This window comes from Osmia lignaria, chromosome 11 (genome assembly GCF_051020975.1).
Source record: "Osmia lignaria lignaria isolate PbOS001 chromosome 11, iyOsmLign1, whole genome shotgun sequence".
Taxonomy (NCBI): Eukaryota; Metazoa; Arthropoda; class Insecta; order Hymenoptera; family Megachilidae; genus Osmia; species Osmia lignaria.
In genome coordinates, this window is record NC_135042.1 from 10,832,616 (window position 1) to 10,842,568 (window position 9,953).

General features: G+C 35.6%; 3 protein-coding genes across 6 annotated transcripts; all 3 read left to right on the forward strand.

Annotated features, from left to right (window-relative positions):
- The first annotated feature begins 102 nt into the window (after positions 1–102).
- Positions 103–2,951, forward strand: LOC117603756 (uncharacterized). Of its 3 annotated transcripts, XM_076690859.1 has the most exons (5): positions 103–341; positions 525–777; positions 896–999; positions 1,344–1,658; positions 2,769–2,951. In XM_076690859.1, exons 1-5 carry the CDS (start codon positions 147–149, stop codon positions 2,799–2,801), a joined length of 900 nt encoding a protein of 299 aa, XP_076546974.1. In that variant the 5' UTR covers positions 103–146; the 3' UTR covers positions 2,802–2,951. The 3 variants fall into 3 exon arrangements, with proteins under 3 accessions (XP_076546974.1, XP_076546973.1, XP_076546975.1); XM_076690858.1 differs by having other exon boundaries at positions 1,344–2,951; XM_076690860.1 differs by lacking the exon at positions 2,769–2,951 and having other exon boundaries at positions 1,333–1,464.
- A 764-nt stretch (positions 2,952–3,715) lies between these two features.
- On the forward strand, positions 3,716–5,962 carry LOC117603762 (uncharacterized). 2 transcript variants are annotated; one of them, XM_076690861.1, is made up of 4 exons: positions 3,716–4,143; positions 4,242–4,454; positions 4,617–4,722; positions 5,771–5,962. In XM_076690861.1, exons 1-3 carry the CDS (start codon positions 4,098–4,100, stop codon positions 4,715–4,717), a joined length of 360 nt encoding a protein of 119 aa, XP_076546976.1. In that variant the 5' UTR covers positions 3,716–4,097; the 3' UTR covers positions 4,718–4,722; positions 5,771–5,962. The 2 variants fall into 2 exon arrangements, with proteins under 2 accessions (XP_076546976.1, XP_076546977.1); XM_076690862.1 differs by lacking the exon at positions 5,771–5,962 and adding an exon at positions 4,816–5,359.
- Positions 5,963–6,627: 665 nt separating this feature from the next.
- Positions 6,628–9,544, forward strand: LOC117603757 (uncharacterized). The gene is made up of 5 exons (XM_034323214.2): positions 6,628–6,825; positions 7,152–7,404; positions 7,467–7,570; positions 8,057–8,332; positions 8,409–9,544. Exons 1-5 carry the CDS (start codon positions 6,628–6,630, stop codon positions 8,472–8,474), a joined length of 897 nt encoding a protein of 298 aa, XP_034179105.2. The 3' UTR covers positions 8,475–9,544.
- The last annotated feature ends 409 nt before the right edge of the window (positions 9,545–9,953 follow it).

Consider the following 9,953-nt stretch of genomic DNA (forward strand, 5'->3'; position numbering starts at 1 on the left):
GGGAAAAATTCTCGTACTAGATTATGAACGTGCCTTGTTAATTACAGTGGTGTCATGTCACTCAATATCTTTGTGACGTCTTTGATGTTGTTGCAACGGCTACATTGTACGTCAAAAGCAAATGAGTCAGTTCATCGACAAGCACCATGGATATCGGATCGTACACGGATTTTTCCATCACTTTTGCGACATATATAACAAAGTACACAGGGATATGGGTGCCACGAAATCCGGCAGAAGAACTGCAAAGGAAGATATCAATGACGTATACGGCCTTCGTACTTCTGTATGGGATATACCTGAACGGAGTAGATATTTACCACTCATGGGGCGATGCAACTGTAAGTGACCACGTCAGTGAGCTTGATTGAGTCATTAGGAAGAATGTGTTAATTTGACACTGTACCAAATGATAACTTTTTAAATAGGTATCCCAAAGTTCTAGTGATCACAAACATATGACGCTGTTTTCTTTTTGTATTTAATGACAATTTTTCTGATCAGCGAATGTATTGAGTTTCCAGCACTGTACGTTTCTGATACTCAACACGACGTGTATCAGTATGACAACAATTAAGATGATCATCCTAAACTCTAATAGAGCTGGTTTCGCAGACGCCCTTCGCTACGCGCAACGACACTTTTGGAATGGAAACTATGATTCCGAGGAACGACTTATCTTTTCCACATCTGTGAAATACTGTACACGGTATGTGATATTCGTAGTCGGTTCTCTTCAACTTGGTTTATCCGGATACGTGATCACACCTCTTATTGGTAAGTGAATTAAACCAAACATGATCCTAATCCGAGAATTAAACTTTGCCATTCTTCCTGGTGCGTTTTTCATTTCTTAATAAGTGTTCTGATAATAAGCTCCTGATTCGTATTTCAGAAAACCTTGGACGAAATAAATCGGACAGGGTACTTCCATTCAAGATGTGGGTCGACTGGCCTTTATCTGAGACACCGTATTACGAACTAATGTTTACTTTCCAGGTAATGTTAATTTTGCTGTTAATTTAAATACGTGTGATTATAGTTAGCGTAGAAATATAGCGTGATCGTTAATCTAATTGATTTGTCTATTGACACATATTTCGTTTACCATCGGTGGCAAGCATGAAAAATTCAACCAAATCTGAAAAAGTTATCGTAAGTGTACTTTTTATAGCAGAGAGAAACTACTTCTGTTAAATATAAATGGGTCCCTGTGGGAAGAACTCCCACAAATACTTGAAGAATCTTTTTATTCATTTGACAATGAGTATGCTTTCTTATTCAATGATCACCCTATGTTTTTGCGACTACTATACCATTGATTTAATATAGTATTGGTTCAGGTGATTACCGTATTCATAATTGGCGCCGCGTACGTTTGCCCCGAAATGTTTTTATGCCTGTTTAATCTGCACGTGATGGGTCAGTTTCGTATACTACAACACAGAATGTTAAATTTCTGGAACGTCGAAAGCAAAGAGATGAACACAGTCATGTACACCGATCATTGTTATGCAGCTCTCAAGAAGTGTATACAACATCATCAGTTGCTTATTGAGTTCTGCGTGAAGCTTGAACAAGTATACACCATGACGATCTTTACGCACATGACAGTTTTAAGTTTGTTGTTGTGTTTCGATTCCTACGAGATGCTCGTGGTACGTATCTATAGATCTATACATATAGGTAAATAAAATTGAAGCGTCTGTCTGTGATTTAGAAATAATGATTTTTTTAGCTCATTAATGGTTTTTTGCACCTTGCTAGAACCCAAACACGCTTTTACTAAATTTTTGTCTGTCTGTCTATCTGTGTGTTTAAACGGGCTAATCTCCGAAACGACTGAACCGATTTTGACGAGATTTTCATTGGCAGATTCAAAATGTATAGAGTAATAATTTAGACTTCTTTTTATTCTGGAAATATTCAGAGTTCTCGCGTAAACTTAAAAAAACTGTGAAAATCAGACTCTAATGAGGCAACTCTTTTATAAGTCCGTTTATGCAGTTCACGCATTTACATATATATATATTATACTGATTTTAATTGTGAAAATCGAAGAGAGAGCCGATCAATCACAGAATTAAACAAATTTATGTTTATTTATTACGCATACAATGCGAACGAAGTCACGGGTAATCGCTAGTTTATAAACATATGTGCTTCAGCACGTTTGCTGACATTTTAGGTTCCTAGGGGTTCAAACAAATATGTAGTTAATACGTTGACTGTCACAGTGAGAAGTACCGTTTGTGGTAAGATACACTGTAACGTAAGTTGTTGAGAACATGCAGTTGGGTGAAACGTAATGTGGGGGCAGAGCTTTTTATCACTACTGATCTTCGATAATGAACGAGACATGTCTTGCGTGATAATCAAAATCAAAACCGGTCGTACCACCCGTGCTACATGTTTTAATTTATTACTTTATTGTCCTTAGTGCAATATTACGTCGAATGATTGCAATTATTTAGAATAAAATCGTTGTAATCAAGCTTTTTTTTAATATATAGAAATGATAATTAAAGTTGTTTTGTTTTAAAGTAGTAAGCTTTAAGGAACGCTTCATAAAGGACGTCCGTCCTTACAGGGAAATGGTGTGGTATTAAAGTAGTGAAAATCTACGGACGTTGTTTATGGATTGCTTTTAAGCTTAACAGAAACTTCTTATTGTTATTGGTAGTCAAATATACTGTTGAATGTGTACATACACAGGCAAATACGAGTGCTTCTATGCGAATCATTTTCTTGTTTCACGCAATTGGAAGCCTGGGTCAGCTGTTTATGCTTACGTACACTAGCAATTTTATGATGGAGGAAAGCACGAATGTTATTACCTCGATGTATTTAGGATCTTGGAGCACATTGCCAATGAATAAAGTTGGGAAATCATTTCGATCGGCTATGAAATTCATTATGATTAGATCATTAAAACCGTGCTCTCTGACTGCTGCCGGATTTTTCCCTCTGACTTTAGGAACTTTTACTTCGGTAACTTATTTTTGTATAAATCCCTCTATTCAGCTTTACAGGCACACTAATCGAAATAACAAAATTGCAATTTTTTGTTTACAGCTTTTAAGTTCTACATTCTCATACTTTACTTTGATGAGGCAATCGTTCACGAGACCAGATGGAGAGTAATATAAGAAATAACTTAATATGCATTAAATGCGATGTAAGAAACATACAAATCTGTCGAAAGATAATATGTGAATAATTTTCAACGTGTATAAAATATCGTGATTAATGTACATTTTGCATTTCTGCGTAGAGCAAAATATAGTATGCTCGATATGAATAGCATGAAATACTTTTTCTCCTGCTGTGATATCAAAGAATAATGGTTGCACCTCCTGGTATACACGGTTGAAATAACAACTTTTTGGTGATATTTTTTTAGGTATAATAAAGGATACTGTGTAAAATCATTTTTGGGATTTATTAGCATCTTACAGTACAAAAAAAGTTTTTTTTTCGTTATTTAATTCACTTTATAGACACAAAGGCAGCAGAGAGCGTGGTGCTGTACAAAATAGATACTCGAATGGTAAACATGAGATCTCGAGATCCGGTCATCTGAAATAAAAAAACTGAAACTTTTCTTAAAACTTGTATGGATGGCTATCGTATGACCTTCAGACTTAAAAGAATATCAAAAATTCGTTGACTGATCGTGAAACCTGTTTTTGCTGACATATAAACAAAAACCATAAATCGTTAAATCAACAGTTTGTTTTTGGTTCGAATGTTTTGATTGAAGGTCGCGCGATAGGTTATTGATCTACGAAAATAGTCCCGCAGGAATTTTTGAAATCGGTCCATTAGTTTTTTCAAAATCATGTTCACCGCATGAAAAAACCGTGTTGTGAGAAAATCGCGTTCAAAGTTGTGAACCAGGCTACCTAAACTCGGCCTCCCCCTCGATTCATGGCTGTAGAATAGTCACCTTTACGAATTTCCTTTTGTAACTTCTACAATATACTCTTGAAATATCGAAAATAACTCAAAATCGATTTTCTGAAAATTTTACATGAGAATGTACCCTTAATCCGTCCTTGCATAATTCATGGTTTGATCTGTCCCCTGTCGTTCTTATGACCGCAATCCCATGTTTTATGACTGAAGATGCAAATGAGAAGGGTAAAAATCATTGTACTAGATTATGAACGTGCCTTGGTAATTACAGTGGCGTCATGTCACTGAATAACTTTGTAACGATTTTGATGTTTTTGCAATAGCTACGTTGTACATCAAAAGCCAAGATGTCAGTTTTCCGACAAGCACCATGGACACCAGATCGTACACGAATTTCTCCATCGCTTCAGCGAAGTACATATATAACAAAGTACACTGGAATATGGCTACACTGGAAGAACGGCAAAGGAAGATATCCGCGACGTATACCTCCGTCGCACTTCTGTATGAGATATACCTGCACGTGGTAGATATTTGTACGTAAAGTATTTGTAATTAAGGAAATAACAAATTTTTAATAATATAAATGATGGAAATTTAAATATCGGTGATATGGTGGTGAACGTGTTAAGAAAAGGTGTTAGGGAACGTGTATCTGTAAGTTAGGTTCAGTTTTAAATAATTCTTATGTATTGCAGTAAACATGGGAAGCAATAAATCGAAAAGAGAACTTTTATCCCGCTCGATTCCAGTGATTTTCCCACGACGGAAACACCCTATTACGAACTGTTGTTCCTAGTTCAGGTACCATAATTTCTATTTTCTTTAAGCGAATTTTAACGTTCGATGTGCTTTGTGATGTTGTTTATAAACGATATATATATATATTAATTCTAGGTGATTGTCGTGATCGTAGTTTTCTTCGCTTATATTTATGCTGATACCCTTTTGTGCATTCTGAACATATTTACGCGCCTACGCGTGATCTGTAAGTTTTGTATGCTACGATATAGAATGTTGCGTTTTTGGAACTCCGGTGTTGATGACACGAATATAATCAGATATAGTGCTCAATGTTGCACAGCTATGAAGAAGTGTGTCCAGCAGCCATAAATACTTATTCAATTTTGTAAGATGCTCGAACGTCTGTTCAAGTTCACTATCTTTTGGCACATAGTAGTTTTCAGTGTGCTGATGGGTCTTGATTATTACCGAATACTTCTGGTACATGTGGCTAAATGTGCTTAATGTGCGTGGCTAAATTCCTGGATCAGTAATATTTACTTAAGGTTTCGTCGCAAAATCTTTAGATTTTGAATTTTTATATGTCTACTTTTACCTTACATTATTAATGTAACATTAATGCTATTCAGAATAATATTTTTCTGCTTTTGTTTCTGATTACTCGAACACATCTGATGACCCTTTCAGCATTGAAAACACACGGAAAACACATGTCAAAGCGTTTAGTTTTCGCAATTCACCTGCTTGGTAGCTTCATCCACCTGGTTATCTTCTCGTACAGTTGCCACGGTTTGATAGCACGAGTATCGTTTCAACGGTGTACAATGAATAAATTTGGTAGAACACTACGATCAGACATAAGAACGGTTATGATAAGATCATTGAGACCGTGCTGTTTGACTGCTGGTGGATTTTTCCCCGTTACTTTAGAGATTGTCACCACGGTATGCAATTTTGTCAAAGAACGAAACTTCAGACGAAACCAATTTTATATATTCCGGTTTCATCGAGTATGGTATTTACTTTTTCACGTGTCTACTTACGAATGTGTGATTTTATATCTATCACGGTGGTTATTTGTAATGAAACTTGAATTTTCTGTTTGCAGCTTGCAAGTTCTACATTTTCTTATTATACTTTGATGAGGGAACCGTTCTTAAGAAACGAAAGGGAATAGCCATCACAGGGCATTAAAATTAATGAGACACGAACACAAGACTATGACAGTATAATGTTCTAAATTATTGCTGTACAGAACCTTTTGTAACATGGTTTGCATGTCTGCATAAAATAAAATGCAGTTAGCACATTACAAAAAGTATGATGAAAAACTACCTTATCTTTCTCCCTTTTTATTGTAAATTATACCTATACTATCTTAAGCATAGAAACTGTATGTAATAACTTAAGAAATTGTGTTTGCTTAGAACTTACATGTAGAAAATAGCCACTGAGTGTTTCTCCTTTGTTCATGTGCATAGCAGTCAATGTTTTTATCCTAATTTTCATCCCTTATTGTATTTAATGATCACAATTTACTATCACGTTGATTACTTTGTCTCATTCGAAATATTCACATGAACACCTTACACTGTATCTTCTTATTTGTGAAATGGAAGTCACGTACCAAAGTCTTTGTTATTCAACCCCCTTGAAAGTATAAACCTCTATGTAACATAAAGCAGCAATTGATCCGCTGCTAAAAGAAAGGTGTACATTGTAAAGATAGGACAATTACGCAGTTTTCGACTCGTACATAATTCATTGATGTCTGTACATCCTGTTCCATGCCAGCATGGCAACCCCTTATTATACGTACGTTTCAAGGTGCAAACGGAAAAGGACATGTCTTTCAAAATGTATAATGGTGGGTTCTTGTTAATTGTCCTGGTGTCACGTCAATGTATTTCCTTGTGTCGCTTTGATACTCGTGGAAGTTTGGAATTCAGTTGTTCACAGAGTGCCATGAGTAAGGAAGTGTACACAGATCTTTCTATCATATCAGCAAAGATCTTTTTAAGAATTGCCGGTGTTTGGATCGCTATGAACAACGCTGAAGAATTCCGAAGAAAAATCTCGTTGCTTAACGTCGCTATTTTAGCTACGTACAGCCTGTTTGTGAACACTATGAATATTCATTACTTTTGGGGTAATGATATCAGCGTAAGTGAATTTTGTGTAATCGAATAATTAGTCAAAGATTAGAGAAGGTACACTTAAATTAACATGAAAATTGTACTAATAATGAAAGGTGCCAATTTGGAAGCTTTCATTTAAAAGTAATCAGTCATATCATTCAACCGTCGGACGCCGACCATGGGGAGGGTCTCAATTTTAATTGAATTTTGTATTTCATATTATTGCCATACATTTTTTATGACTTTGGGTCTCGATTGAACTAGACTCCGTTGTTCAAGGGTTAATGATACCAGTTTTTATGTGCCTCATCACATATAGTTTTTTCTAATTAATGGATACTCTGATTTCAGTATTGCGTGTATTGTTTCTGCAACGTACTGTGTATTACTTTAGCATTATCCAAAGTGACCGTGTTACGAATTCGGAGATTTGAACTGGCAGAAGTGGTTGCCTATGCGGAAAAGCATTTCTGGCATTACAATTACAATGCTCAGGAACAGTTATATTTCGCCCAGTGTCAAGCGTTCTGCAAATTTCTTATCTACTTTGTACTTATCATTCCAGTATTCGTGTTATTCAGTTACGTGATCACACCCATCCTTTGTGAGTAAATCGATGTAAAATGAAATGTAACAGTTTACAGTCTTTTAATGAATGTATTGCAGCAAACGTTGGGCTTAATAAATCAGAGAGGGTACTCATATTCGAAGTACGGTCCAGCTGGCCTTTAAGGGAAACACCCTATTACGAAATATTATTCACGTGGCAGGTACTGTTCGTTTTTTTAACCTATCAATTTTCACGTCAGCTTATGACTTAGGAAATTATTCTTCATTCAGGCGATTGTTGTGACCGTAATATTCGTTGCGTATATTTGCCCAGACGTCTTCTTGTGCATTCTGAATATACACGTGATCTGTCAGTTTCGCATCATACAATATAAAATGTTGCATTTCTGGAACTCCGATGTTAAAGACACAGGCACAGTCAGATACAGTGCTCAATGCTCTGCAGCTTTGAAGAAATGTATTCAACAGCATCAATCGCTTATTCAATTCTGCGAGAAGCTCGAACACGTGTTCTCGTACACAGTTTTATTTCATATGGTCATTTTCAGTCTGTTAATGGGTTTCGATTGCTATGAAATAGTTTTGGTATGAATACCCAAACGTACTTCTTCAAGGATTATTAACGTTTTACACTTGATACAAATCCTTTCAAAGTAATAACCTTGCATTATATTATGTATTTTTAGTCAGACACCTGTACTTCAAGACGTTTGCTTTTCGTGTTCCACGTATTGGGTAGCTTTATCCACTTAATGATATTCACGTACACTTGCCACGGTTTGATGGAAGAAAGCACAAATATTATTACAGCGATATATTTCGGATCGTGGAATACTTTGCCAATGGATAAAATCGGCAGATCGCTCCGATCGGATATGAAAATGATTATGACCAGGTCATTGAAACCTTGTCGTCTGACTGCTGGTGGATTTTTTCCTGTCTCCTTAGAGACCTTTACTGGGGTATGTAAGATTTTCTATTTCCACTTAACACTTGCTTCAATTATTTAGGCTGCAAGACTAATATTTATGTTTGCAGCTTGCAAGTTCCACGTTCTCTTACTTTACTCTGTTGAGGGAATCGTTCATGAGAAACGAAGGCTAATAATGTACAAAATGGATCTCTTATGTATTTAACATAAAAATGTAGTGTAGAATTTTCTACTTAAAACATAGTTTGCATGTCTGTGTACAGTAAAACGCAATTTTCATATTTCGAAGATTTTTTATATGAAAGTTTACATCGAAAGCTTTGTCAGATTTTCATTAAAATTTATACATTATAAAAATTATTCACTCAAAACCTACGTACAGAAAACTGTGTTAAGTGTCCACTTTTTGTTTGCTTTCTTCACACTAGCGAATCCTTTCCACTTTAAACGGGAAACATCCTGCTGAGTTTTTCCAAATGATTGTAACCAGTATGTAAATGAAATGAATGAAACCGTATGTATGTACAAGGTGTGATAGCTTAAGTAACTTTGACGTATTAAATGTGTCTGTGTCACTGTGCAATCACTAATGTGATTGTCACCATCTCAACACTACATTATCTTGTTCTGTTTTCGGTAGAGAACGTTTTTATTATTACACATATACTTATAGAACTGACACTGTAATGTAATGTGAAACACCGATCAGCTAGTGTTCATAAAAAAGAACCTTCATATTAGACAACCGTACAGTTTTCGATGGATTTATAATTGATAGGTCGAACAGCTTGTCTAAAGGTGCGAGAATTAGAGACTCGTACCATTCAACAGACATGTCACTCCAATTAATGTTTTCCAAAATGAGTAGTATGGAAATGCGAAGACGGGGTGAGTTATGTTAGAAAATTCGAAATAGACGAACGGTTGAGGCAGGCCATATATATTCTGTCAGCGCGTTCCCTTTCTCCAATTTGAGGGTGTCATAAACAAAAGGGCATACTGTCGAAGGCGTACTCATTCTTGTTCTGACTGTCAACTTGTACAGACAGTTTGAAATACAGAGTCAGTTCTTTTAAGAACGACCACAGAGTATTGGTTTGATTTCTTGTCCACACCATTTAATAATTAATTAAGCTCCGCTTAATCTGATCTTACAGTTATTTGAAAGAGACCATGGAGGAGGAAACAACGATCGAAGGTCTTTCTATCCCAGCAGTTAGGATTGTAATGAAACTTGCAGCGACTTGGTAACGTTATATTAAATCTCAATTCGATTTACTATAAATTATATATATATAACATACTTCTTATATGTATATATTTATAAATAGAATATACAGAATACGCACGAATAAAAATACTCCATATCGAAAATATGTGACGAACACGTGGCACCTCAGTGTTCAAAAATCGTGATGTAAAAACGTGAATCGTTGAGTTCGTTGTTATTCGTATGCTTAACACTGATAATTGCGTTAGTTTTGTATAAAAAACATTTCGGTATATATATTTTTGTCTTTTTTATTGAACAGTTTCGACGGATCTGTTCGTCAGAGAATCGATTACACAACTAGACTTATTAATAAAGGTACGATCGATAGTCAGCTACCTGTTAGCTACCCTCTTCTTCCTTTTTATCTTTATTTTTTACG

Bases quoted from the DNA above. Each gene is read 5' to 3' on its own strand.
- LOC117603756 (XM_076690858.1), top strand. From the start codon at position 147: ATGGATATCGGATCGTACACGGATTTTTCCATCACTTTTGCGACATAT. The intron at 342-524 runs GTAAGTGACCAC...TTGAGTTTCCAG, and splicing joins ACTCATGGGGCGATGCAACT to CACTGTACGTTTCTGATACT. The intron at 1,000-1,343 runs GTAATGTTAATT...GTATTGGTTCAG, and splicing joins AACTAATGTTTACTTTCCAG to GTGATTACCGTATTCATAAT.
- LOC117603762 (XM_076690861.1), top strand. From the start codon at position 4,098: ATGACCGCAATCCCATGTTTTATGACTGAAGATGCAAATGAGAAGG. The intron at 4,144-4,241 runs GTAAAAATCATT...TTTTTGCAATAG, and splicing joins TGAAGATGCAAATGAGAAGG to CTACGTTGTACATCAAAAGC. The intron at 4,455-4,616 runs GTACGTAAAGTA...TATGTATTGCAG, and splicing joins CCTGCACGTGGTAGATATTT to TAAACATGGGAAGCAATAAA.
- LOC117603757 (XM_034323214.2), top strand. From the start codon at position 6,628: ATGAGTAAGGAAGTGTACACAGATCTTTCTATCATATCAGCAAAGATC. The intron at 6,826-7,151 runs GTAAGTGAATTT...CTCTGATTTCAG, and splicing joins TTTGGGGTAATGATATCAGC to TATTGCGTGTATTGTTTCTG. The intron at 8,333-8,408 runs GTATGTAAGATT...TTATGTTTGCAG, and splicing joins CCTTAGAGACCTTTACTGGG to CTTGCAAGTTCCACGTTCTC.